The sequence below is a fragment of the Ursus americanus genome, chromosome 23 (genome assembly GCF_024610735.1).
Source record: "Ursus americanus isolate L20-20 chromosome 23, mUrsAme1.1.p, whole genome shotgun sequence".
In the NCBI taxonomy this organism is placed as follows: domain Eukaryota; kingdom Metazoa; phylum Chordata; class Mammalia; order Carnivora; family Ursidae; genus Ursus; species Ursus americanus.
Genome location: NC_142149.1, coordinates 6,706,644 through 6,734,425, shown reverse-complemented (window position 1 = coordinate 6,734,425; position 27,782 = coordinate 6,706,644). Strand labels below are relative to the sequence as shown.

Below are 27,782 nucleotides of genomic sequence, written 5' to 3'. Positions count from 1 at the left end.
TACCTGGGGGAAAGGGGTTTTTCTCTAGACCGTCCCCAGGAAGGGTGGGGCCAGCAAGGTCTGCTCATGCCCCATCTCACCAACCTTCATAGCTGCCTCGGATCCCTCCCACGTGAGCTCAGAGACTTAGGAGGGCTCAGACCATTAGAAAGCCTAATGACTCCTGAATGGGGGTGGAGAGTGGTACCCTCTGGAAGTCAGGGCTCAGAAATTGCCCAGCTAAGTAAGCCTCTTGGCTTCAAGGTGCAAAAACTCCAGCAAAAAGGTCCTGGAGTCCCCCAGTTTTCCCAGGCTGGCCCATTAGGTTGCTCTTACCTGCCCTGTTCCATGTGGGGGTGAGGGACCCTCCGGGAAAAGCTAATGAAAGATAGGGGAACCCCACACCTGTGGGGCCCTCCTGGGGCTGTTTTTACCTGGGAGCTGGGTGGTTCAATCATCCCCTCGGCTCTCTGAGCATCGGTTTATTCATCCAAGAGCGCTGCCTTCAAGGCAGCTGTGAAATCAGCTCCAGAAACCAGGCACCTGCTCTGCCGCCCCTCACCTGGCCTCCACCCCAGCACCAAGGCCACCAGCTCCTGGCCGCCCAGGGGGCCCGTGTAGGCACCTCCATGCCTCGCACCCCTCCTGGACCCCGGGGGGCCACCCATGCCAGGCCTCTGTTTCCCATTCCGGAAGCGTCCCCGCCCGCCCGCTTGGCTACTTGGGGGTCCGGATGAGGGTGTGGTAGACGGGCTTGACGATGAGGTGAAGGTGCAGGGCGTTCTCCACCAGGTACTCGGAGTTGCGCCGCTGCAGGTCGGCGTGCGCCAGGAAGTCGCCCGCCTCCTCGCTGCTCTGGTGGAAGCTGTAGGCGTGGCGGACCAGCAGGCGGCCGTGCTGGCGCGCCCCCACCAGCACGGTCTTCTGGAAGCTTACGCCCGCCGCGTCGCCGCCGCTGCTGGCCGGCGTGACCACCAGGCGCGGCCGGCCGTCCTCTGGACGCGCGGCGGGCAGCGCAGTGCCCGCGGTGTCCGCGTAGACGGGCCGCAGGCTGACAGGCAGCCAGCGCGGCGAGAAGAGTACGTTCCACGTGACCCGGCGGCCTGAGTCGTGGCCGCTCGGGCCCAGCTGCGTCTGGAAGCTGGTGCTGCGGTCGTCGCGGGCGGGGTTGTTGATGACCCACGGGGCGCCCCAGGCCGGCGCGAGGTAGTTGCGGGGCAGGAAAGCGCTGCCGTTGACGTCGAAGAACTTGGCGAAGTGCAGCGGCGACGCGGCGTGGAACTGATAGGCCTGCAGCAGCAGGTCGGCCACCGCCTCGCCATGGCGCGCCAGGGCCGCCGAGCGCGCCTGCAGCTGGAACAGCTGCGCTGGCGGGATCATGGGGTAGCGGATGGCCCGCAGCGCGCGCTCGGCCACGGCGGGGGGCGGCCGGGTGCGGCCCAGCCACGCCTCGAGCGCGTGGAACAGCTCCAGCTCGTCCTGCAGCACCAGGTCCGAGCGCGGCAGGAGCTGCGCCAGCAGCTCGGGGCTCACGGCGCCCCACTCTGCGCTCGCCGCCACGGCCGACAGGTTCCAGGCCAGGAACTGCAGGCAGCTCTGCCGCAGGGCCTCGTCCCCGGTGCTCACGGCGTAGTGGTACCAGCCCACCGCCGGGCCCGCGCCGCCCGCCAGGTGCGCGCGCATGTAGTCGGCCACGCCGCGCTGCAGGGAGGCCACGCCGTACTTGGTGGCCAGCCTGTGCAGGGGGATGGCCTGGGCCAGCAGCACGGTCAGCTCCCCGCAGTAGAGGTACCTGCGGGAGGGGCGCGCAGAGATGGGGCAGGGTCAGGGCAGGGCCGGCTCTGCCCCCACCCCACCCCACACACACACCCCAAAGGGGACCCGGCCCTTGGTGGAGAGCACTGTGGTCAGGGGTGCAAGCGGAGCAGTGGGCCCTGAGGCTTCCTGTCTTCCTCTCAAGGACCGTTTCTCGCAGGGACGTGGAAACGGCATGTAGTTACTGAGCATCTAGGAGGCACAAGACTAGGAGGCTCCTGCCATCGTGGGCTTTACCACCCCGGGCTCAGATCCATACTGCACCTGCAAGTGGGCAAGTCATGTAACTTCACTGAACCTTATGCTAATCATCCGGGAAAGGGGGTAACAGGGTCATTGTGGCAGTTGGGGAAGAGTGGACTGGACTTGCTACAAAGCAGGCCATCGGCAGAGGTTAATTCCCTCCATCTTCCTCCTCTTCCCGCCAGTTCATCTTTCTCACTGGATCTTTTCTGTTGTGGGTCTTGCTTGCTCACTCCCTGTCCCCATCTGCTCCCATCACTCTGCGCACCCTTCCTGCCAGGTCCCCACCAGAGCTGCCCGCAGGTGCACCAACACCCACGTCTCCCCTTTCCCCTGCATTTTAGCCCCACTGTTTTCCTCTGGGAATAAAAGATGGTTCTCAGCCTCCTTTAGAGAGAGCATGGCCATGTGACTAAATTCTAGCCAATCAGAGGTCAGCAGAGGCACAGGATGGGGCTACTGAAAGGCTGCTCTGATAGATCTGACTCTTGGGGAGAAGACCCAGTGCCCTCTGTCTTAACCCTCTTCCTACTGCCTGGCATTCTGCAGCCATCTTGTCTAAAGCGTTAAAACAGGGGCGCCTGGGTGGCTCAGTCAGTTAAGCGTCTGCCTTCGGCTCAGGTCACGATCCCGGCGTCCGGGGATGGAGCCCATGTCCAGCTCCCTGCTCAGCGGGGAGCCTGCTTCTCTCTCTGCCCCTCCCTCCTGCTCTGCTCTCTCTCTCAAATAGACACATAAAAATCTTTAATAAATAAACCGTTTAAACAGGGTTCCTTTCTCCCACAATAGTGTGAATGGTGCCCCCTGTGCGGCCCACCGGCTGGGAGCGGGGATGGGAGAGAGAGCTGCTTACTCCCCCTGGCCCTGCAGTTCAGAAACCTGGCCATACACTAAAGCCACGTGGAGGCTTTAAAATAAAAAATATATATATAAAAGAAAAATCCCAAATCACTGCTGGGCCCAACCCCAGACCTGAAGCTGACGATCCAGAGCGGGATCCGGGAATCTGCAGTTTTTAAAAGCTCATAAGACCAGGTTTGGAAACAGCTCTGAGAGCACTTGGCAACTGGCGTCAAGGCACACAGAGCTTGCAGGCAAGGCCAGGGAGTCACGCTGCAGCTCGCGGGAGGGCAGCGGGAGGAGGGACGAATATAAGGCGGAGGCCCGGTCATCCTGATGACCTCTGGGGGATGGACAGAATGTCCTCTGAGGCGCCCGCGCTGCTGGGACCCCTGAGCCGAGAAGCCAGGGCCTCGGAAAGGGAGGAAGCCCCCCTGTTCCTCGCCCACCTAATGAACTTGTCGAAGACAGCAGCACAGTCCCGGGGCTCCTGCAGCACCACTTCGCTCTGGTTACTCAGCAACTCCCGGAACAGCTCGCTGTGCAGGCCGAGCAGCAGGCGGTGCGTGTGGAAGACGCGGACCTCGTCGGTCCCCGCCGCCTGCACCCGCAGAACCACGTCGCTGGCGTTCCCCTGCCGCAGCAGCTCCTGCAAGCGGTGGAGCAGCGTCTGGGAGTGGTTGATGGAGGTGCCCGTGGCCTCGCCGCTGACATCAGCTCTCTGAGCTGCGGTGGAGAGGAACACGGCATGCTGAGAAGGCGCCTGGGCCCCGGGGGTGCCAGCCAGGGGTGCGGAGGGACCCGCTGGAGACGCGTGTGCTTGGGTGCGGGCGGAGGACGGGCAGGCCTGGGGAGGCCGTGTGCATTCCTGTCTGTGCCCGTGGAGCCCACGGATGCATGCACACGCGCGCGCGCGCGTGTGTGTGTGTGTGTGTGCGCACACAAGCACTTCCCGGGTGGGGAAGCTTGTCAGCTTGACCCTGAGCAGCCCCTGAGAGGAGGCTCCTACAAGGGGGAGAGATCGTGAACCAGTGTGGGACAGAATGCTCCAGAACTGGTCTCCATGATGCCAGAGAGCCAGGCAAGGGTTGAGGAACCCGCCCCTCACCTCCTGAGACAAGCACCTACCAGCTCCTTCGAGGGGCATGAAGTGCACATACAGCCTGGTTTGGGATTGTGATGAGTAAGGAAGTGACAGTAGTCAGGATAGGGCTACATGAGGGGCAGAAATCAGGGATGGCTCCCTGAGGAAGTGACAAGAAGGCGCCAGCCAGAGGACAGGCACCAGCCCTGCACAAGCCCTTGAAAAGGATGGGCTGGGGGTGCTGGCAGCAGTGGGTGGGGGGAGGCAGAGCATGAGAGGAGGCTGCCAGCAGGAGGGGAAACTGTTTCCAGGCCCAGCTGCCCTCCTGGGTCCTGCCCTCTGAGACTGAAGTCCACTGGCAGCAGATGGCTTGTGGGGGACCAGAGAAAACACAGAGGGCGAGCTGGTGCTGGAAGGGGACTCTCACGGCCCCTGTGTCGAGCCTGCCAGGCTGGCCACCCTGGGCCCTTCTCTCGTGTTTCCAGGGATGCCGTGAGGGTCAGATGGGGACATGCACTCTGTTACAGAAAACTCAGGCACAGAAAATGCTGCCAGCAGCTTCTCCGAACAGAGGACAGCGTGAGGAGCCGGGGACGGAGACAAGGTGGGTGTCTGGCGGCAGCCCATGAGCACCTGCCCCAACACACACGCGCGAAAGCACACACACACACACACACACACACACACACACACACACACACGGGCCCATGTCGACTAGCAGAGAGAAGGCTCACGCGAGAGCAGAGCATCTGTGTGTAAGAGACAGGGAGACAGAGGGAGAAGGGGACGGTGAGAGGTGGGTGGGCGGTTAATTCCCCAGCCCCACCTCCCCAAGCTATCTCTTTGAAGGACCTGAACGCCAACTGCGGCCTGGGACAATAGACAGTGGAAAGATCTTCTTGTCCGAAAGAGGCCCGCCTGCCTCCCCAGTCCTCCTTCCCTCTGAGGCAGGCGGCCCTCCTCTGTAGAGCTGGACACCGCCCCCTCCCGGCCCGTGCAGCTAGGGCCGAAAGGTCCTGCCTCTCTTCCCTGCCCTCCGCACCGCCCCCCCCCCACTGCCCACTCACCTGCTCGAGTGGCCAGACCCACCAAGGTCAGGATGGCCCAGAAGCTGGCCCAGGACCCAGGCTTGGCAGAGCCCAAACGAAGCATCTTTGTGCCCCGCCCCTGAGTTCACTGGAGGGACAGGGAAGCCCAGACCACTGTGCTCACATCCCTCCTCCTTATATAGGATTCAGCACAAGGGGATGGCACCCCCTTCCAGGCCAGCTTCCCTCCCCCCACCCAGCCTCTGCTGAGGATTGGTGGAAACTGGCCCCAGCTGTTGCCCAGGCAACCACTTAAGCCAGAGAGCGGCAGCCTGGGGCTATTGTGCTGCCCATGGGCCCCGGAGGGGGACAGATCCGGCACCCTCCCCCACGTCTTCCACCACCCAGCAGAGCTAGTCGTCTCTCTCCTGGGAGGTTTTAGGCTCTCCACAGGGCAGGCCAGGGGCTCCAGGACCTCTGGCAGCTGCTGGCCTAGAGGGTCCCCAGTCCCCTCCCCCAATCCCCAGGCCAAGTCTCCGTCCTGGCACAGAGGGTGCTTGGCAACATCTTGGCTAAAGTGCCAGGGTGAGCGGGCTGCAAAGGAAGGGCCTGGAGGAGGAGAGGGAAGCAGCGGCTCAGGCCCCCATCCCTCCCCTTCTTCCGTTTTGGGGTGGGCTAGCTCTTCAGAGAGCAGGCCAAGGGTCTCAAATAGGGGCCCACAAGATAACTGGTATCACTTTCGTGTTCCTTGTCGAAGCATGTTCCTGGCCTGCTCTGGGAGGGTGATGGGCCTACAGAGAGGCCCCCTGGGGACTGTGACCATCACCCCCCAGGATCAAGGTGAACCAAGATGGCAGGGCTGGGCACAGAGAGTTAAACGCCACGCCGCGCCCCTCTGCCTGGGAGACTCTCTGCCCAGAGCAGGGCTGGCCCCCTTGCAAGAGGCTGGCCCTCGGCAGACAGCCCACCCCTGTGCCCAAGTGGCACAAATCTGGGCTCGGGGACTAGAGATGCTGAGATGGGCACCTGTCTGCCTGGCACTTCCTTTAACTCGCCTTCCCGAGTGCCTCAGGTCTCTAGGCTTACCTCTTGGAAGGCTTTTTTTTTTTTTTTTTTTTACCAGTTTCTCACTTCCAAATGTAATGTTTCCCTTCCCAGAGTTCCAAGGAGACACAGAGCAGACCCGGCATCCCACCCCAACTGTAGAAGAAATTGAGGCAGAGAGCCAGGTCACAGTCATGGTGGGGTCAGTGCGGAGGAGCGCTCTTCTAAATCCAAAGGAGTAGAGAGAGGAGGGTGGGGTCGAGAGCCCAAGGGGAGTGGGTGGGTCCGTGTGTCCCGTTGAGACCTCACCTTTTTGGAGAGCAAGTGGGGCCTGGCCCAGCTCTTCCTGGGATGGACTCCTTTAAGCTGGATGAACCAATGGACCGAGAGATCCAGCTCAATTTCCGCCCTGAGGCTGGGTCCTTGACTGGGGATGGAGCCTGCCCTCCCTTGCTCTCTGGATCCCAGGCACCAGCTCCATGCATTGATTTGTGCTCCCAGCTGGCCCAGAGACACCGACAGCCCCGCCCCCACTCCAGAGCTACAGAGAGAGCAAGAATTGGGTCTGGCACCTTCCTCGTCCGGGTTGGCAGACATGGAGCTATCCAGCCCAGCGGAAACCCCTCCCGGCTGCCCTGACCTTCACGCCTGGCTCCCCTCATCCAGATCCACCATCCCTTGGCTGCCTGCCTGCCTTTCCCATGGAGCGTACCACCTCCCTGGCCCGAGCCAGCAAGACAGAGCCCCAGCATGATGGGGTTCCGGGCCTCTGAGAGCATTGCTGCTTCCATATGCAATGCTTTTCGGGAAGAACGTTATCCATGATAAAGAGATGTTGGTAAGAGAACCCACTACTCAGAAAACCGGCTGTCGGTAAACTCTTTTCTTAACTCTAGCCTCCTTGGGGCTGCATCTGCCTTTCTAGAAGGTATAGTCCCCTTGTGTTGGAATCTCCCGTGCTCTACTTAGAAGCCAGGACGCCTGTATTTTCTAAGCACACTGGGTGATTGTCACGTACACTCCAAGCTAAGATTTACTCCCGGAGTTAGATGCCTGCCACTTCCAGTGTGCAGGGATGGGGAGGACCCAGATTCCCGAGAAGACTCGAAGGGTCACCTCTGACCCCGCAACTCTGAGAGGCCCCAGCTCCTACAATTACTAACTTCATTGTCCCTGAACCTCCTCTACCGATTTAGAAACTGACTTTCCAGAAATAGGCATCCTCTGTTCTCGGTTTCTTAGTCTGAGAGTTGTTGGGGTACATGCCTGCATGCACGCACACGTGTGAGCGTGCATGTGCACGTGAGAGAGAGTGTGTGTGTGTGTGTGTGTGTGGTGTGTGAGAGTCTTGGAGTAGGAGAGAGAAAGGAGGGCATTTGCCCTGCACAGCCGTTAAGACAGAGGCTGTGAGACACTCCGTTTTATTTGGCCCTGTGGTTCTGGAAGCTCCATCATTCCTTGAGAGCAAGTCTGATGAGCTCACAGGCTAGAACAATATTCCCAGAGAGGAAAGCTACTTCCTGCCCGAGACAAAGAGTGTTTATAACCTAAGTCATTCGTCTGAGATCTCACGGCAGCCGGGATTCAAACGCCACTTTTCTGCTTGCCTTTTCTTCCCAGGACCCTACACTGAGTCCCTACATGGGAAGCTATTTCAGACAGATATGTTCCCCCCTGGGCAATCTCTAGTCTGTAGATGCCACTGAAAATTCTTGCGAGCTCAGGGAAGGATGAAGGTTTTCTGAATGTGCGGAAGGGGTGATGAGACCCTGGATGGGGGTAACACCCACCCCAGAGCGGTGGGCCCCCTGACCCAGCCCGACCTAGAGTGGGGTAGGGCTGGGACTCCCTTAGATCTGGAACATCTCCCTTCCTGAGCTAGGGTGCCTTCAGACACTCAGATTGGGACACAGGGGATCATGAATTTAGGTTCCAGGCCCGTGTACTCAGGGGGGTACACTAATAATAAACAAGAAGGAGTCTTTCCCAGAAGTAAGTCACAGGCTGCTGGAAGCTTCTGGAAAGCCCGGCTGTGCTATCACGGTGGCAGATCCACTGTCCCGCCCCAGCACCGGCTAGCGCACTCTTCCCCCAACGGCAATGCCCCTCCCTATCTGAGTGCTCGGTCTGACCCGTGTCCCCTTCCTCCCTAAAGCCTGGGCTCACAGTGGCCTCTTCCTGCCTGTGCACCTGTTCTTCGGGGGAAGGTTGTGTGAGGCGGTGACAAGCGAACGGCTCTGGGGAAGGAACAGACCTGAGTTCAAATCCCCACTGCCACATGGTGGCTCTGCGGCCCTAGCCTAGTTGCCCAACTTCTCTGAGCCTCCGTCCCCTCTTGTATGAATGGAGGTCACTAAGTTAGCTCGTGGGGCTGCCATGAGGGTGACAAGTGTAAGAACAAGGGTTAAGTGCTCGGGAGACGTTGCCGGAGCCGCTCCCACACGCTTGGTCTTTTCGACTTGACTGTAAGTAGCGCCTCGTTCACCCACAGCCTCGTGGTACAGGCAGGTGGTGTCCTGGGGAATTTTCTGTGCTTCTTGCGTTCTCTGGGGCTGGGGTCCCGGACACGGCCTGGGGATCTGAGTGGGTCGTGTCTGTTCTGGTCTCGCTGTGCCTCCCAGAGGACCTGGCCAAAGCCTGTGCGCTCTCTGGAGGCCTGCAGAGTCAGAATACAGCCACCAGGGGGCAGCAAGTCCCCTGTGATAGCCCAGGGTGGGTGTGAGGGTGGGAGTGGGGCTGAGGTTCCAGGTAGCCCCAGCCCCAGATGTGGGATCTATCTTAGGGAGCCCAGAAGTCAGCTCTGCGACATTCCCAGAGATGGGCATGGGAAGTGATTCCAGGCTGGACCTCAGCTCTCCTCTAGAGTCGGGCCACACGTTTGTCCCTGGTGCCCACTGTGGGCTGCTCTGGTCACTTCCCCAAGGGGGGTGGGGGGAGCCAGTGGGCACAGATTCCGGCCTCCCCAGGGCGCTCACTGCACCTGCTGCTGATTATTTGCCAGCGACTAATATTCCTGGGGGGATGGTCCATTTCACCAAGCCTAGGAAAACAACAGCTCGAGGGGGCCACTGGGTCTTGGATTCTCAGAGCGGCTGGCAGCCTGGTCAGGCTTCTCCTGGTGGTCACTGCCACCCCTGCACACGGCTTCCTGCCCCCTTCCAGGCCCAAAGCCCCCAGAGAGCCTGCTCCTCGTCCCACTGCCTGTCACCGCCACTGCAGGACTGACTCCTTCAAACCTGGCCCATGAGGCCTCTCTCTAGATCTGGGCCCTGCCCATTGCGGCCTCACCCCTGCCCTGCACTGGTTCCCTCCTCTCTTTGACGCCACAGATGGGATCCTTCTGCCTTGTCCTGAAGTCCTCACCCTCAGGATGTAAATGCCCGCTGAGCCCAGCCCAGGCCCCAGAGTGCCCTGGCACACGAGGCGGCCTATCCAGAGACCCAGTCCAGCCCCCTCTTCGAAGCCTCCCTCTCAGCCTGACCCCTGCCTGTGCATCCTCGGGGATCCTGGTTTGCTCCAAGCGGTATCCACTGTAGAGACTCATTCCCCTGAGCCTCGGCCCCACCCTTTCCTTCCTCCTCCTCCCTCCTCCCACCACCCCACCTCTCTGCACTGACCGGCTCAGTCTCAGTGCTGCGGGAAGAATCGTAGGGCAAACCACCCCCTTGGAGAGCTGGCGATGCTGGGAGGGAGCTGCGGGGACCCCCAGAAAAGCCACAAGGTGACCTAGGACTCAGGACCCAGGATCATGACGCTTAAGGGGCAGGAGGCAGGTAAAGTATCCAGAATGAGGTGGGAGGGGAGAGGACAGTGGCAGGCAGGTGAGGAACAGGTGAGGAATCGAGAGACTTAACGCTGATCACCAATGAGCGGTGGATGGGGAAACTAGGTTTAGCTGGGCCAGGGGGGTGAGGGGACAACGTGGGGGGAGGGCAGGGATGTCTGGGGGGAGGGCTTCAGCAGGAAATCAAAAGCTGGACCTAAAGTGGGGGCTGAGGAGAGCAAGGACCCAAGTAGGTGGTCACCTTACTCCTCTGGACTCAGTTTCCCCGTCTGAAAACCAGGGCCATCCCATCTCCAGTAGTGCTAACCTATAAAGAGGGCTGTTCTGTAGGGAGGAAGAGCAGGAAACCTAGTACTGTCACTCCTGAGAGAGGGGGTGGCCGTTGAGTAGAGCCGAGTGGCTGCCGTGAGTCACCGTGGGTGAGACTCACCGAGGCTGCTCACTGAAAACACAGCTGCCCAAGCCCCGCTCTGGACCCTGGCTCAGACTGCCTGCAGCGAGGCCCAGGAATCTGCATGCCCCCCCCAACCGTGCTGGCCAGCCTGTTTCAGGGTCCGTCCTTCCAGGCAGAAGACGCACCTCGAGCAACGCAATGGAGAAATAGTGTCCACGGCATCAAGAAACGCCACAGAGGACTTCTTCCCTTTAATGGGGGAGTCAGGCCGATGGGGCGTGGGCTGGGCTGGGCTGGACCTGGCGATAGGGATTGCCACATGCTGACCGGGGCATGTGCAGAGAATAGGGGGGAATAAAGTTCTCAGGGGCAGGGGCAGGCTGGAGAGAGACCTAAAGCTCTCACCCGACCCTTCCACCTTCCCTAGCTGGCCCGCCACAAGCGACCCTGCTGCCCGCAGCCAACGGCAGTGGGACAAGCCAGGAGTGGGAAGGCCATTGGCCAGAAACCCCAGAGCGGTCTCCGTGCGTGGTGGGTGTCGTCCCTGTCATCTACTACAGCGTCCTGCTGGGCCTGGGGCTGCCTGGTGAGTGGCAAGCTGGGCTCTGGGAGCTGGGGGGGGGGGGTGGAGGTGGGGGTCCTTCTTCGATGGGTGCCCATCCTCTGTGCTGACCCCGAGACCCAGAATCTCAGACTCCAGGATACCCTTTGACTTTATAGGGTGATCTGGGTCTTTGGGGAGCAAAGCATGGTGGGGAGTAAAAGTGAGGGGCCAGGATTTGGGGTGTTCCATGGCTAAAGCCAAGGTTTCACCAGAAGGACCCTCCGCTCCCCCCACCCCAGCAGTGGGCACTGTGCTAGGCTAAGTTCATGGAGGACTGCCCTCAGCTCGGTTGAAATCTTCCCCTACGGCCCACGGCTTCCAAGAGCAACAGAGCTAGGGGCAGGTGGGGAGGTGGGTGCGGGAAAGAACAGGTGGTCTCGGCCTTGGGGAATTACCCACCTCTCCCTATGTGTAAGGCAGAGGCCTTGCCCCCGGGATGAAGTCAATGGCCTGCGGTGGATGCATGGATGGGGCAGGGCTGACCTGGTGAGCCTCCCTGATAAAGTGAGCTTTAAGAAGGGCCTGGAAAGAGAAAAAGAGAAGCCAGGGACAGCCGGCAGAGAGGGACAATGATAATACCTTGGAAACAGTCTAAGCAGCCCTTCTAATGCCTCTGCCCTCTGCCTTCTGTGACCTCTGTCGCCATCAGTCAACCTCCTGACCACAGTGGCCCTGGCCCGGCTGGCCACCAGGACCAGGAAGCCCTCCTACTACTACCTTCTGGCGCTCACGGCCTCAGATATCGTCACCCAGGTGGTCATCGTGTTCGTGGGTTTCCTCCTGCAGGGGGCCGTGCTGGCCCGGCAGGTGCCCCAGGCTGTGGTGCGCTCGGCTAACATCCTGGAGTTTGCCGCCAACCATGCCTCAGTCTGGATCGCTGTCCTGCTCACGGTTGACCGCTACAGCGCCCTGTGCCACCCCCTGCAGCACCGGGCCGCCTCGTCCCCAGGCCGGACCCGCCGGGCCATCGTCACCGTCCTGGGTGCCGCTCTGCTCACGGGCATCCCCTTCTACTGGTGGCTGGACGTGTGGAGGGACGTGGACCCCCCCAGCATGCTGGACGAGGTCCTCAAGTGGGCCCACTGCCTCACGGTCTATTTTATCCCTTGTGGCGTTTTCCTGGTCACCAACTCGGCCATCGTCTGCCGGCTGCGGAGGAGAAGCCAGAGTGGGCCGCGGCCCCGGGTGGGCAAGAGTACAGCCATCCTGCTGGGTGTCAGCACGCTCTTCGCCCTCCTTTGGGCACCCCGGATCTTCGTCATGCTCTACCACCTGTATGTGGCCCCCGTCCACCGGGACTGGAGGGTCCACCTGGCCTTGGACGTGGCCAACATGGCTGCCATGCTCAACACGGCGGTCAACTTCGGCCTCTATTGCTTTGTCAGCAAGACTTTCCGGGCCACCGTCCGAGAGGTCGTCCATGATGCCCACCTGCCCTGCACGCTGGGGTCACGGCCAGAGGGCGCGGTGGGGAACTCCGTGCTGAAGCCTCCAGGGCCTCCCAAAGGGGCAGAACAGTAGAGGCAGGGCCCAGCCTGGGTGCTTGCAGGCGGCTCAGGGCCGGATTTACTGCTGCCCTTGTGCTGTGCCCACAAAACTTTGTCAACCCCCCCCTCTGCAATCTGAGGGCGGGGCGGGGGAGGCTTCTTCCTGGGGGGGGCGGCTTCCCAGGTGCGGGGGCGTCCAATTTATCCGGCTCTCCCATTAGCCTCACCAGCAATTCCCACTTCCTGGCGCAAGGAGAGGGCTCTGCCGGGCACAGGCTAATAGCGTCAGCTGCTCTGGGCATTCCTTCGTGAGGGACAGTTCACCGTGCACGTGATGAAGGCTGGATTAACGTGGCTTGGATGAATGAATGAAGGGCAAGACGGATGGGTGGATGGATGAATGGATGGACAGACAGAGGGCTAAGAATCATTTCCAGCTCCACCCCTCCCCCACCCCCCAGAGCCTACCTGTCACTCCCTGAGTCATCACTTCTCTGGCTTCTAGTGGCAAGGCCAGGATGAAAGGAAGCCGTTGGTAGGATCCCAGGTATATTCGAGGCTAGGGGACCCCAATGTCTTGGCCCAGTAAGGTGGGGGGGCTGCTTGGGAAAAGAGGTGCTCTTAAAGCAGACTAGATGTCCTGCCCTGGGGCGACACCAACCCTTGAGTCCTGCTTCCCTTCCACTTAACTCCCTGCCCTGGGGCCAGAACAGGTTCAGGGACCCAGAATCGCCCCAGGGTTTTCATTGTTGCTGCTGCGGAGACAGGAAGTGCCCTCTCCGCCCCGGGAGGGGGGATGGGAAGGGAGGACTCAGCCCACTCCACTTGGAGGAGGGCCTCTTTCTCCACCACCGGGAGGAAGGCCCAGCAGATCAGGGCGGGAGTGCGGGGGGGGGGGGGTGGCTCTGCGTGGCCCCTCCCAGCCTCTCCTGGGCCCCTCTCTTCTCTCCGCCAGGGTGCCAGCCGGGAGAGGCAGCTGGGAGAGATTAGCAGATGGACCTCCCACCTGCTCCTGGCTCTGGGTAAACACATTAGCGGCTGCTTTCTGCTTCCCAGTCAGTCAGCCTGAGCTGACCTTTCCCCTGAAGGGGAGGTCCAGGCCAGGCCCACCAGCACCCAACCCCTTAGCAGGATGGCCTAGCAGAAAGAGCCAGAAATACCTGGGGCACACCGTCAGTGCAAAATAAAGGCTTGGCTTTCCTCTTCTCCCCGGAACAGGGGTGTCCAGGAGGGGACCTTCAGCCGTACCCAAAAGGGGAAAAGGCAGGCCCTCCATCCTTTATCCATAATTCTAAAGAGCTCTGAAAACCAAAACATCTGTCCCAAGTTTGCCACGGTCACATTTAGTGGCAAAACCTGACCTGACCTGCAGCAGGATGGGGGAGTGTAGACACAGTGGTTCCCAGCCGACTCTCTGCGGGTGTGGCTGCTGGAACCGAGATCAAGCGCATGGACAGGCCACGTGTGACCCTTCTGTGTTCCGAAAAGTTCTGAATTCTGGGACACATCTGGCCCCGAGTTCAGAGAGGAAGGGGGTCCCCCAGGCACCATCACTGCTGGCAGAGCGGGATCCAAGCTGACCCTCAGTGCGTTGGGGTCACGGAGGGTCCCCCCATGGGCACACGGATACGGCTGTGGGCAAGAGTGGCTGCGCCGGGGCTGCCTGCCTTGTTTTAGAAAGAGGGTGTGCAGGGCAGGTATCTTGGGGAAGAGCAGGCCCTAGAGGTTGGGCCAATGCCTCCCAGCCTGCTGGAGGGGCCCAGTCTGCCTACAGAAGGAGGCACTGGGAAGAAAGGTGCCTTTCTGATGCAGAACCAAATGGAACACCGTGGAAGAGGGACCTTCCTCCCACTCTAAGAAACCTCTGAGAGCCCGTCTAGTATCAGGAAAGAGCATTGTCGTGCAAGGCGGTGCTGTGGCTGGGGCAAGACCAATGACAGGACACTCTCAACTGGCCAGTGGGCTGTCCTCGAGAAGGCCCTTCCACTCACCTGCTTCCAAGCACTGACGCAACCTGGAACTTCCAGAAACAGGTGGGGAGTCTCTGTGGAGGCAGGTAGGGTTTTGCACGAGGTGGGGGCGTGGAGCCACCAGAACCAGGGTGTTAATATGAATTCGTGACCTCACGCGAACCCACAGGCTGGGGCGACAGCAGTTTTTCCAAACAACCCTGTGTCCTGAGTATGTCACCATTTTGCAGATGGAGGAAATGGGAGCCAGGAGAGGGGACATGCTGAGCATGTGGCCCTCCGCTCCTGGAGAGCAGGTCTCTGCTGTTTCCTGCCCCTCCGGGCGCCTCTCAGGGGCTCAGGGGCAGCAGACTGGGAGAAGGGCAGCTTCAGGGATGCCTTGTGTCACTTACAACTTTTTGGTCCTGGACTTACCAGATTTGGAAACCACAATTGTAGTTTCCTAATAAGATGGATTGAGCAACAGTTCCTTTCAAACGTCTTCGTAACCTTGAACGAAATGAAGAGCTCATCACTTTGATAAGATCACTGACATGTGGAATATTATTAAAACTGCTCTTGCAGCTGCCTTCGTGCATTTTTACTCTTAACTCTCAACAGCTTCAGGAAGGAGGACAAGACTACGGTGGTGTGGTTCACCCTTCTCTCCTTCGCCAACCTGTCTGCAGAGTCTGCTACAGATGGTCTCAGCTCCACACGGAGCCTACCTCTTAGTTCAGCAAAGTTTTCCTTATGTTCTGACTCCTGATTAGGATGCTGGCCCCCTTTTCCCTTGTGCTCAGGCAGGAGAGCAAATGTGCTGTTGGCCAGGCTTCCTGGGTCCCCTCTGTCACGTCTACTGGCCCCAGAGCGTCTCTGTCCTGCCTGGGCTCAGAGCTTGCCCGGCTTTCCACCACTGCCCGCGATTCCCTGCTACCTGCAGCCACGTCCTGCATTCTCCCACGTGGGTGTCAGCACTCGGGGATTCTAGGGTGTCCCCACCCCCGCACCCCACTGCCTCTGCTGGTTTACTTCCAGCTCCCTCTAGCTTTCCCCTTAAGGGGCTCTACCGCTCTTTCCCCTTTTTCTTTTTTGTCCAAATAGAGAGGCACACAGCTGTCCCCATCCTCCCAGGGTGGGGAGTGGGAGCGGGCAAGATGGGGACAAGGGGAGAGACTTCTAGCAGGACCTGCTGTTTTCAGCAACCAGGCTGGGGAGGGGTCCCCCCAGAGAGCAGGACTTACTGAATTAAGCATTGAGCCCTTTGGTCAGTCAGATGATAGATGTGGTGGCAGGGACAACGGGATGGCCTTTGACACGGGAGTCTTGGGGATCTTGGCTTTCCCCACGCCCACCTCCTTTGTCAATGGTGAAGCTCAAGCTCCTCAGAGAGTCTGGGGGCCCACCCCCTCCTCTCGCCTGTCGCTATGGGCTCAGACAGCAGGGGGCGCTGCAGGACTGGCCGGATGGGAACTGACCCGCAGGGCTTTAAGCCAGGTTTGTAGAAAGATCCAAGATACTGTAAAGAAAGTGTGCCTGCCCTGGGGCCCTCGGCCAGCTTGGGGAGTGGCCGGGTGGGAGGGATCAGCTGTTCCCCCTGTCACTCCCCTCCACCCTGAAGCCACGCCAGCTGCCACGCTGGGGTTGGTGAGCCCAGAGGGCCCACAGGTCACTACAGTTTTCCCAGATCATTCTGGTGGTTGGAATGGTTTCCTGTGCATGGCACTGTGTGAAGGGCCCATTCATTGGCCTCCTCCCTCCACCCATGGCAGGGTCCAGCCAACCCTCCCGCTGGCCTCCTATTCAGTGGAACTGCTTTCCCCACTATGGGGAGCTTATCCTCCATCAGTGCCTCTGAGGTCCCACTCACCCCACCCGAGTCCAGCTCCACCTGGCCCCACCCCGCGGCAGCGGGTCGTGGCCCTGGCAGCCACTTGGGCACTCAAGGGAGTCTGAGCCTTGGCAGCGGCCCCTTGTGACAAGGATGGAGGGAAAGGGGCCGGGGCGGTGAGGAGGGAGGGAGACTGCCAAACCTCGCAGTGAGTCATGAGCAGAGGTGGGACTCAGGGTGGTTCCATCCCTGCCTGGAACCTTCCCTGGAGCCCGCTGAGTTCCCCCTTCTGGTCACAAAGCAGGAGGGAGTCTTTTGCCCACCCCACCCCTGCCAGCCCCACTGACCTCACCAGCCTGCAGCCCCCCATTCCTAGCTAGGCCAGCCTGGTGGGCCTCTGAGAGCATAGGTGGCGGGCCTAGGCTAGGGCTGCCTTGCTGGGGTGCTCACCCACCGTTTAGGGAAGAAGGGAAGGTGGAGGCTGATCCAGGACCAGCCAGGCAGGAGACTCCCACCGCCTCCTGTCTGAGGCTCCTCCCAGGCCTTCACACCTCTGTCCCAAGTAGCCTGTAAAGGGGACCCCTGCCCCCTGCCCGAAGAAGGTGGGCCACCTGCTCGGCGCTGCCTCACCTTCTCTGTAAGAGGAGAGCTGAGTGGGTTAGGGCCTGACTTAGCCCCAGGCCACCATGAGACGAGCAAGGGAGCCCCCACCTGCCCTCCTACTGGGCAGGAAAGGGGGGGGACCATGAGCGCATAGCTGGTATCCTACTCACAGGTCCCTCCCCCGGAGCCCTGACCCCAAGACCCCATCCCTCTGGCCTGCTGTGAGGGGCTGCTGGTCCGCCCGCCCTCTAGCTCAGCCTGGGCAGAGGCTCCTTGCACACCCCTCCACCAGACGGCCCACCCCTCCACGGCGGCCCTCTGGTGGCTGCTGGAGGTGAAAGAGTTAACTGGTCTGTGGCGTTTCCTTCCCGGACTCGCCTGGATGTATATTTAGCAGGCAGAGCTAGGAATGCCAAGATGCCCTGGCAGCCCCTGATCCGCCACAGCACCCCTCGGAGGCTGGGGGGAGGGCAGTGCAGTGCAAGGAGGGGGCGCGGGTGCCATGGGGGGTGGGATGGTAGAAGGCGAGAGGGTCCACTGGACGACGTGGGGGGGGGAGGGATGTGCAAGCTGGCTTGGAATGGAAGGCTGTGGCTGCACAGAGGGCATCCAGGCCCAGGCGCGGAGGAGGGGAGGGCGTTGCTCTTTTTCTGTGGGAGAAGGACCCAAGTGACCCAGTATCCCAGGGACGTGGAAGGATTGTTGGAGAACAGGGCTGGGATCAGAGGGCTTCCTGGTGAGGGGCGATGGGGCAGGGCTGCTGGGAGAGCTCCTTGGACCACCTGCTGAAATGGCCCCGGGGCCTGGGGACATGGGAACCAAGTGTCTGTGCCAGAGTGTCCCTCCTGGTCTGGGTGCCCACCCAGCTGGCTGGAGGTGGCCAGAGGCGAGATGGCTGGTGAGTGCCGGGCTGGGCGCCGCACTGTCACTCCGGGACAGCGCACAGAGATGGTGGGGCTGGGGGCTAGGCCGGAAGAGTGTTTCCAAGGGTTCCCTCCCAGTGGGGCATCCCTGCCCACAGAGGGATGGGCTCTCACTTTGCCCAAGTGAACAGCAGGCCCTGCCAGAAAAGATCCAAGGATTCCTTGCCACCAAGACATGCCAGTTGTTACTGGGTTTAGTCTGTCTTAGTTCTCCTGACCAGGAGGTAGCACCCTTCTAGAATTTTCTGTGTCCCAAACTCTCACGGAGGCAACGAACCCAAACCCCTTCCCCAGAGTGTCCTCTCTACAAACAATGAAGACAGCTGGCCCTTCTCCGATGCCAGTGCACTGAGTGACCTTGGGAAAGTCATTTCCAACCTCAGGGTGTGGAGGTTGGACTAGGTGGGGCCTGTGGTCCCTTCCACGGGCAAGCTCCTCAGCCCCAGATGCGGTACCTTGTAGAAAAGGTAGCATCTTCCGAGCCTTCCCCCGTCCCAGGCACCGGGCTGAGGGTTGGATACACCACCTCAGAGAATACTCACACTAACAGCTCCAGGTGGGGATGACTATGTCCATTTTGCAGATGGACATACTGAGGGTCAAAGAGGTTAAGTAATTTGCCCAAAGAACACACAGCTGGGGAGGGGGGTGCAGTCCTCGGATACGGGCCTGTTTATCTCTGGGCCCTGTGCCTCTCACCATTGTGCAAGGCTTGGGGAGATACTGGAGTTGGCAGAGAGCCCAGATCCAGAAGGGACGTGCGAGGGGAAGTCTACGCGTCCAAGTACACGCGAGCACATGCCCCTTTATTCTAACTCTTGGAGTCAAGTGAAAACAGTGAGTAGTTTGGCGTAAAGTAGGAAAGCTGGGCTGGTGCTGGCCTGAAAGTTCTCTCTGTGTGGCAGGCTGAGCTTCTGAAGGTTCTTAGGATTGTATTCTAGAAAGATCCCACTGGCGGCACTATGGAGAATGGATCGAGGCGGGAAACTGGAGACCCCCGAGACTGGTGGCTAGTCCAGGCAAGAGAGGGTGAGGCCAGGACGGAGGGACCCAGATGCTTCTGCAGGGCCTGCTGAGTTTGGAGGAGACCTGGGGGAAGAAAGAGGGCATGTTCCCCCTTCCCACCACGGCCCCTGGAGCACTGCTGGGGTGAGAGAAGCTTCTACCACTACCTGAACTGGGGGCTTCGGCCCTCCCTGACCTACTGACCATCCTGTGCCTGTGGGAACTTAGCCTGGGTCCAGGCATTCAGAAGCGTTCCTCTAGATGCTGGACACGTGCCCAGAGGTCATCTGAAGGCAAGGCGTAGTTGGGTATGGGCCCAGAAAGCCACCTGCCCTGGTGGTCCTTGGTAGCCGGGCCTTACTCCCCGAATCCCCGATTTGCCCATTCTGCCATAGCTGGCACTTCTAGTGCCAAGGACACTGGGTACTGTCCTTATGATGCTTCCACGGCTGCATGGGAGGAGAACGGGCCTGGAGGAGGCCGCCCCCAGTACTGTCCCCATCGGAGCTCAGATCAGTGGCCTGGAGCAAGTTCAGCGGTGAGGTCAAGAGGCTCGAGCTGCTTCCCTTCCCAGGACACCTACTCTGGTCCTCGCGGGGAGCCTTCCTACTGGCAATCTTTCCACCTTACATTTCTAGAAGTCCTGGGCTCTTAACCAACTCCCGCGTCCCCTGACTTTGACCCCAGTAGGAGAATAAATGAAAGCCACTCACAGGAGAACCAGCAAAGGCTGGTGCTTTGGAGCTTGCTTCGAGGAGTCCGCCACCATTCACCCGTGCTGGACGGGGAGTCGAGGGGGATGGGGCCCAGGAAAGCTGGTAGTGGAACAAATGGAAGACCTCAGTTGTGCCCTGATGGGAGGCTAGGGACCAGGGCCAGGGAGGCTGCAAGGGGCCCTAACTAGGCACGGGGCATCCTGCGTGATCGAGCAGTGAGGTGCAGATTTGGTCTTCTCTGGTTGGTCCTAAGCAGGATCTAGAATGAGGGAAGCTGTCGCTCATTAATCACATCCGGACCACCTGGGGCCAATTGTTACAGGGTTAATGTTTGACTTCTGGGGACTAGTTGCTAGAGATAGTTGTCTGGTGCCCTACAGGTCTGACTCACAGCTAGCAGGCCGGCTTCCGGGGCCGCTTCCTGCAAACCACAACTGGATTCCTGAGCTGGTCGCTGCAGGATTGTGGGTCACAGTTCTATTTTTATAGATGGTCTGGCCATTGTCCATCTGTAGATTCAGTCTGTCACCAACAACCGGTGGGTATCAGCCCAGTTTTTCAGGCAAGCAAACCAGAAATTGGAAAGGTTAGGTGACAGCTTGGTCACAGAGCCAGTAAGTTTCAGAACTTGGACAAGAACCCACTGGTTTTGCACACAACATTTTCCGTCCAGTCTTCTGAAAGCAAGCTTCTGGCCGCCTTGCCTCCAGCTCCTACCCTGATACTTTGTGCATGCTCTCCATAAATATTTATTAAATGAGTGAATACTCATTTTTAGGATGTCAGCAAGGAAATCAGATAGAAATGCAAAAACAGAGTGGGGGTGTCCTGGCTGCCGTGGCACCTGCGATGAGAACGGCCGAGTTCCAGGCTCTCTTCTCTCTGGCATCCTGTGGGTATCTCGCACTCCTGAGTTGAAAGTTGAAACCACAGCCTGAGACCTGTGGGCTCCTGCCAGTTGGGCCAGGAGGGAACCAGCCTCTGGGACACAAGAGCAGTCTGCCTGCGGGTCTGTCCACCCCACCGCCCATTCCACTGTTAATAATCCATGTACTGGGGATGCTGGTCCATCTCACTGATTGTTAGGGGCAGCCAATGGTGGAGGAGGCTACTTCCTCCCAGGATCTGGCCTGGGGGTGAGGCCAGGGAGGGGGACAGGAGCTTCAGGCCCTGTGGATGGCAGAATTCTAAGGTGACCCCATGACCTCCATCCTTGTCCTCAAGAGTTACTCCTTGATTATTGTAGAGGACACTTTTAGGCAACAGGCTTGAGCATTGGAAAGTCGAACGAGGCAAAAGGGCCCCACAGTGGCCACTGGGCAGATGCAAACAGCCTCATTAAGCCATAAGCCCTAACTGACCAATGGGCTACTTACAACCAGGCACAATTCCTCAGTTACCAAAAAAGGGAAAATTCCATCTGTCCCCATACTCCCTCACTCCACCCTATAACTATAGCCCCTCGCCACCGCCTCATGGTAGACAGCCTCTCCTTTGCTGTCCTGCCCGCTGCTCCTTGCCGTGTATGCAATAAACTTCTCTTTTGTTCTGCCTTGGGGGAATTCTTTCACTGCCCATGCCACTGGCCCCCACCCCATCGGGATGCCCCACAATTATTTTAAGTAGCACAGTGAAAGGGATTTTCCATATAGGGAAAACCACACAGCAGGGGAAGAGCAGTGGTCTGAGAGGTCAGGTGACCTGGAGGGTCGAGGTCAGACATCCTGGGAGGTCAGGCGACCTGGGGGTCAGGTGACCTGGCTGCCAGTGTGTATCCCATACTGGCCCCAGGCCCCAGGCCCCGGGCCTCTGCAAGCCCCAGTTTCTGTATCTGCGAAGTGAGTTGCTGGCCCAAGTAATCTAACCCTACCTATTGTGATCTGGATTCTTTTGAGCCCAAGAGAGCCCAGGATTAAAGCCGACTCCCCTGGGTTATGCTGGTCAGGTAGGTCAAGGTGGCTCCTTGGTCCCTTGGAAGGAAGCAGAAGAAATCACTTCTGAATGTGGCCACTGTGTCTGTGGGCCCCCCTCTCCCCCCCCACCACTTCCCCACCCGTCGTGGCCACTCCCCCTCCAGCCTCAGGTCCTCTCCCACCTCAAGTGGATGGGCCACACCTATGAAGGAAAGAGATTTTGGGTGAGCAACAGGTGTGGCTGTTGATTTTTCCAAGGGCTTGGTTCTGCCTCCTGAGGTCTGCATGCCCGCGGGCGCGCGTGCGCGCGTGCGCACACACACACACACACACACACACACAAGGGGTGTGGTCACAACCTGACAGAGGCTTCTCAGTCCCAAAGCCTGGAGATCATGCAGTCAGTGGACCTGCTCGTGTCACACCGGCTGTGCGTCGGGAGGCCGAGCCTAGGGCAGCGGTGGGGGGGGGGGGGGACTGGCCCCTCACTGCGCCCCCCACAGCCCTGGCACCCCGACTCCGGCACACTCGGCGCGGGAAGGGGCAGCGGGCAGGGGCCCTCCACACAGCCCGTAGACATTTCAGGGGCTCTGATCTAGCCTCTACCTTCTCTCTCCTTTCTTTCCAATGGGCGTCCCACAGAGGCCTTGGTCCCTGAAAAGCTAAGGAAAGGCAGGCGTCGTGTGGGCTGGGCGGGAGGGAGAAAGAAAACAAGCAGAGGCTTGAGGACACAAAGGGCAGGGAGTCTGGGGGAAAAGGGAGCAGCACCCCATGCAGAAGCCACAGGGGACCAGAGGGACAAGAGGAGAAAACGTGAAGAGAGACAGGGCTTGAAGACAGAAGTGTCCTTCGGTCCAGCTGCCTGGTACCAGATCAGATTTGGCATCTTTCTCATGACAGACTCCATTGTGGACTCTTGGTGTTTATGGGGAGGAGGGGCCTTGTCCACGGGCCTGTCCTCTCTCCAGAGGGTCCCCTGGCCTCCCTCTTCCAGGCTCAGGCTCAACCCTCCTTCCTTGTAGCCAGAACCTTCTTTCTGGAGGCAGTCCTGATCCCGTCCCTGCATAAAGCCCTCAGTGGCTTCCCAGTGCCCCAGGATGACATCCGGACTCCTCCACCGGCCAGCCCTCCGGTCTTGGCTCCCAGCCTCTCACCTCTTCCTCTCCCCACCCCGACCCCGGGCCCAGCCAAGCAGTTGGCCTGTTCCAGCTGACTGTGGGATTCCCAGCAACTACCCAGTGCGGGACACAGGGGCGTCACGATCCATGCTTCTGTGAATCCACGCTGGATACGTGAACGATAACCATCGGATACTTTCCTTTCAGCTCTGAAGTTCTGCATAGGGCAGACATCACATCCGGGCACACCAGTGAGCATCCTTGTGGAGCTAATTCTGTCCAGCAGGCTGCGCAGTCCATCCTGGCCCCATGGAATCGGGAGGGTTCCCAGGGCCCTCTACCATCCACACCCCCTGTTGCCTGCAGAGAGCCCCACCATGCCTCCTGCTGCCTTCCATGGGGCTCCAGGGCAAAGGAAAGGCTGCAAGCCCCGGCAGCTGGCCTCACACGGAGCTTTGGGTTAAGCCGTCGGGACTGGGGTACCAGAAGAAGGGCCTTCTTCAAGTTTCCAAGCCCCAGCACTTGCCAACAAGAGGGGAGACCAGGGTCCGGTCAGGTGGGCCTGAGACACCAGCTCCTAGGTGGGAAGGAAAGGGGGCCACACAAAGGGTCTTTCTGCTCCGTGGCCCCAGGAGACAAGCCTTCAGGTAAGAAAACATTTTTAGTGGTTTTTGCTGCAGACCCTACATTCCTGAATTCCATCCATGAGTGGAAGGAAGCAGGCCCCAGGTGGGGGGAGAGGTGGCTCCCCACCTGTCTTTGCTACAAGGAAAAGGCATCGAAAAGACCTAGACACATGTCACAGAAAGTGCTGGGAGCGTGTTAAGGGCAGACCCTCAGGGAACCCGGGAGCCAACCGACAGGCCAGGGGCAGGGCTAGGAGGTGAGGTGGTGGGGCTAGGCTGAGAGGCGGCAGCAAGAGGCCCGGGGCGGCGGGGGGGGGGGGCAGGACCTCCCCCTTCCCATCCCCCCTGCCCTCCCCAGTGGCAGGCCATCTGTGGGGCACAAACCAGGAGCTGCTTCTCCAGGCCAGGCACCATCTGGGTGGCCAGGAAGTGGGCCAGGGAATGCCAGGCAGCTGCCAAGTCCTGAAGTCGCTGTGCCCAGGCCTGCCCTTCCCTGAGGGGGTGTGAGGGAGGGTTGAGGCATGGGGGGGGGGAGGCTGGAGAACTACGGGGCTCTCTCCAGGGCCTGAGACCCGAGTGCGGGGGGCAGGGGTGTTGGGGAGGCAAGTCAGGCCATTAGCTGCGCGCTCCCTGATAACAGGGCCTGCCTTTATTTCTCCCGGAGCAGAGTGCTCCGCGTAGCGTGGAGCTTCTCCTTAGCGGGGCCCAGTCTCCGTGAGGAAAAGGAACTGGCGGGGGTGGTAGGGGGGCATTCCTCTGTCCTTAGACCTCCCTTGCATAGGTTATGAGCTGTGGCCAGGCCTGTCGGTCAACCTGCCGAGGCTGGGTGGAACCAGGTGGGGCAGCTTTTTGACCAGAAGACAAAAGTCTCTTTAGCTCCAAAGGATACCACTCTAGGTCCCAGATGCAAAGCCTCAGGTCCTGTGGAAGGTGGAATTCCAAGACGTCCCCATGACCCCCTCCCCTGGGTTTTGCTCCCATGGTTATATTACGTTATACGCCAAAAGGGATTTGCAGTGGAATCAAGGTTACTCATCAGTTGACCTTCAAACAGGACAGGTATCTGGGTGGGCCTGACTTAATCACACGAACCCTTCAAGAGCAAAGTCTCTGGTGGCAAAAGGAAAGTCAGGATTCCAAGCTCAGGAAGGATCCGAGGCACCGTCTCTGGCTTTGAAGATGGGGGCTGTGCATGGAAGGGATTTCAGAGCTGCCTCTGGTAACTGAGAAAGACCCCCAGCCAAGAGCCAGCAAGACGATGGGGACCTCAGTCCTGCAACCCCAGGAAACTGGTCCTGCCCACAAGCTAAACGACCCAGGGAGCCGATTACTGATCATTCCCCAGGACCTCCAGTGAGCGCTCGGCCTGGCCCAAACCTTGATTTTGGCTTTGAGACCCGAAGCAGAGACCCAGTCGAGCCCACCCCAGACTTCTGACCTACGCAACTAGGAGCTGATAAATGGGTGTTGTTGAGCCTCTAAGTTTGTGGTGATTTGTTACCGGGCAAGAGAGAGCTAATTCAGGGGCTGGTACAGTGATGGCTCCAGGTCCTATAAGCTGACCCCAGGTGAGAAGGCAGAGGCAGCATTCTGACTTCACTCCAAACCCTGGGGTTCAGCCTCATCCTGCACTCTGGCTGTGCCCCTCCTCCACACATAGGCATCCAAATCTTTGTCCATGTAGCCTCTGCCAGAGACCCCAGGTCCAATCAGCGGACCAGGAAGTTTGGACACAAACTATTTATAGATAGACCAATTGCAGGGAATCACACAGCTTTTTAGGCCTAATGACCCAGGTTTCTTAGAAGTTTGCTTCTCTGCTAACTCTCTCCTGTATGTCCACCCCATTCTGATGCTGTTGGATCTTCTAGTCCTTGGCAAAAGCAAAATCTCTTCTAGCAAGTTATTGAAGCAGGACTCCCTAGTTTAAGACCCGGACTATTCTTCCAGAGAGTTTCTTAAATAAGTTCCAGAATGAATTGCTCTCTCTCAGTCGCGTGACCTAATCGCCTTAAATTCATCCCCTGGCTGAGATGGTTAGAGGTCCACTGAAATCCCTGCTCCCTTTCTAGTTGTCATTAAAGGGCAGTGGTTGTCATTAAAGGGCAGAAACTACATTTCCCAGCTGCTCTTGCAACTAGGTGAGGTCACGTGACTCATTCCCTCCAATTGGATGTGAGCAGAAGAGCTGCGTGGCACTTCTGAGCCAAGGCCTTAAGAAGCAGGGGTACCTCCCCCATACTTCCCTTCCTCCTCTGTCAGCTGGATGTAGATGCCAACGAGCCCCTGGGGGATGGCAGAGCACCCAGATGGAAAGAGCCTGGGTTCCTGGATCGCCACATGGAGGCAAGCCACTGGCCTGTCAGGAATGCCTGCCTTGAGGGGCGCCTGGGTGGCTCAGTCGGTTAAGCGGTTAAGGGTCTGCCTTCAGCTCAGGTCATGATCTCGGGGTCCTGGGATTGAGCCCCATGTCGTGCTCCCTGCTCAGCAGGGAGTCTGCTTCTCCCTCTCCCTCTGCCCCTCCCCCCCACTGGTGCGTGCTCAACTCTCTCTCTCTCTCTCTCTCTCTCTCTCTCTCTCAAATAAATGAATAAAATCTTTAAAAAAAGAAAAAGAAGAATACCTGCCTTGGTGTGTTATATGAGTAAGAAATAGATTTCTAAGGTATTTGAGTCATTATACCATTATATATAATTTGAACCATTATACATAACTTAGATGATTATTACATATTTTGGGGTCCATTGCTGATTCTTAGCCTACACTTCACAAAGCACATACATCCCTCTGCTTGGCCGAATCAAGTAGCACAAGGTGCTGACTAACCTGGATGACAGCCTCTAAATACCTCTGTATTTCCCTCTCCTCGGCTGGCTCCCACCCCTGCCTTGGTTCGCACTGTCTGCTTGCTCCAGAGTCGGGCTGACTCAGCTGGCCTCGGCCACCATCCATCTGCTGTCAGTGAGGGCCTGGCTCACCGAAAAATGCACATTTCTTCCCCCAAACATAGGGTTCTTATTTTTCAGCAAAGGAGGTGCAGCGATGTATTTGCAGAAGCAAGCGGCTGCTGAGCACATGGCTGCTGGTACTTTGGGACGCGGCCAGGGAGCCCACGTCCGCAGCCCTCACATGCTAAGCCAGAGCCTCCAGTGGTTGGGGAAGAGGCAGAGCAAGGTACTGGAGAGGGGAGGTGACAATTCTCTCAGAAAGCAATTAATCATGTCTTGGCGCCCTCGGGGACAACCTCAGCTTTCGTACATTTCCCCCAGGGAGGCTGGGGAGGTGGTGGGGTGAGGAGGAGAGCACCTGTAGCTACAGTTCTCGAAAGCTCGGCTTTGTGCTGTGGCTAAGACTAGGAGAAGCTCACTGCAGGAAGGCAGCACCCCCACCCCCCGCCCAGAGATGCTCCCTCGGGAACCAGCAGGTGGCATACAGAGCAGCATGGGGAGCCCCGGAATGGACCAGGAGTGGGGTCCAAGATACAAGGGGGCCCCATCTCTCAGTCCACGGCTGAAGAGCAGCTCTGGATCACCAGCCCCAGCAGAGCAGACAGGCCGGGTTGTGGACGGGGGCACAGCTTAGGATGCCCCCCCCCCCCCGCCCCGGCTCTACAGCAGTTCACGGACACCACAATCCAGCTCTCCTGTGGGCTCAGATGGCCCGGAGGTCATAGACTCTCACGGCAGCCCCGTGCTTTGCGGGGCTCCAGGATGACTCTGCCTCAGCAATTTCCAGGGCAAAGTTGCATTTTGTTGGAGTCTGGAAATAACGGCGGCAGACTCCCCAAGGCCCAGGAACCTAGCCACTGGCTCCTCTTGGCATCTTCCGTCCAGGAGCAAGATGCAACCAGATGCATAGGGCGGCCCTGAGCTTAAATTACAAGTTTACCTGGGCTGCCCCACGGATGCTGACCCACCTCTCAGAGACGGGCAGCGAGGGTCCCCGGCCTCTCCACGCCTCTTGCTGGTCACACGAGTGGCCTGAATCCTCCATGAGCACTAAGAGGATATCTCTACTTCAGACTCCGGGCAGGGATTAGCAGGAGCTCTGACGTGGTGGTGAACTGAGTGGCCAGGGCTGGGTGCGTCTCATGCAAGACGCCTTTGGAGATTTCCGGTGAGAATGTCTTCCCAATTTTCCCGACCCCTTCACTGTGGCTCACCACACTCCCTGCCCGGAGCCTTCCCCAACAACTAAACCCTTCCTCCCCTGGCTCCTCTCACTCTGCCGCTTACAGCTTAGGATTTTGCTTATTCGTTCCTACCAAATGTCCCCTCTCCAAATCTGGCTGAGACCTTTCCACGCCTAGTTTGCCCTGATCCCCACCTGCACACCCCGTCTCTCCCCGGGGGACCCGGGAGCCCAAATTTGACAGGCGCAACGGTCTGGTATGCACGGGTGCTGGATGCCCACAGACGATGCCAGAGACCAAGGTCTTCCCAGGACTGGCAGCTTGGATGGCTCCCGGGGCAGAAATAACCCGAGCCTGCCGCCCTTTCCTTCTTGAGTGACTCAGCGAGAAGCTGGGGGACAGAAACACAAACCCACTCCTGGATCTTGCAGAGGGGGTCGTGGGCAAGGCGACGGCCTTCGGCTGTGTGTGGTAAGGAACCAGTCCAGGGCTGGGCACTAGAAAGATGCTCAACCTCACTTCGAATAAAAGAATCAAACGAAAACAACGCCCAAGCCCTGTTTTCCACCAAGTAGATTGGCAAAGATCGAAGGCTCCACAAAGCAGATTGGCAAAGATCGAAGGTTCGACAAAGCACTGAGCTGGCAAGGGTGGAGAAAGGCAC

General features: G+C 59.1%; 2 protein-coding genes and 1 long non-coding RNA gene across 3 annotated transcripts; 1 reads left to right on the top strand and 2 right to left on the bottom strand.

Annotated features, from left to right (window-relative positions):
• Positions 1–484: 484 nt before the first annotated feature.
• On the bottom strand, positions 485–5,132 carry BTBD17 (BTB domain containing 17). The gene is given in 6 exon segments (XM_087854149.1): positions 485–1,771; positions 3,327–3,613; positions 3,615–3,640; positions 4,038–4,053; positions 4,475–4,479; positions 5,029–5,132. Coding segments are annotated over 6 exon segments (1,494 nt in total). The 5' UTR covers positions 5,114–5,132; the 3' UTR covers positions 485–696.
• A 4,634-nt stretch (positions 5,133–9,766) lies between these two features.
• On the top strand, positions 9,767–12,463 carry GPR142 (G protein-coupled receptor 142). Its single transcript, XM_087854150.1, has 3 exons — positions 9,767–9,806; positions 10,639–10,797; positions 11,465–12,463. Exons 1-3 carry the CDS (start codon positions 9,782–9,784, stop codon positions 12,334–12,336), a joined length of 1,056 nt encoding a protein of 351 aa, XP_087710276.1. The 5' UTR covers positions 9,767–9,781; the 3' UTR covers positions 12,337–12,463.
• Positions 12,464–19,435: 6,972 nt separating this feature from the next.
• On the bottom strand, positions 19,436–27,296 carry LOC148107924 (uncharacterized). Its single transcript, XR_015721247.1, has 3 exons — positions 26,903–27,296; positions 21,200–21,299; positions 19,436–20,238 (listed from the first exon to the last, which is right to left on the bottom strand). It is a non-coding gene; the product is annotated as an uncharacterized LOC148107924 (long non-coding RNA).
• Positions 27,297–27,782: the final 486 nt, after the last annotated feature.

What these genes read in the sequence shown, in the direction of transcription:
- GPR142 (XM_087854150.1), top strand. Translation starts at nt 9,782, where the DNA reads ATGACGCTTAAGGGGCAGGAGGCAG. An exon ending in GCTTAAGGGGCAGGAGGCAG is followed by an intron (nt 9,807 to 10,638) that starts GTAAAGTATCCA and finishes CACCTTCCCTAG; the next exon opens with CTGGCCCGCCACAAGCGACC. An exon ending in GCTGGGCCTGGGGCTGCCTG is followed by an intron (nt 10,798 to 11,464) that starts GTGAGTGGCAAG and finishes TGTCGCCATCAG; the next exon opens with TCAACCTCCTGACCACAGTG.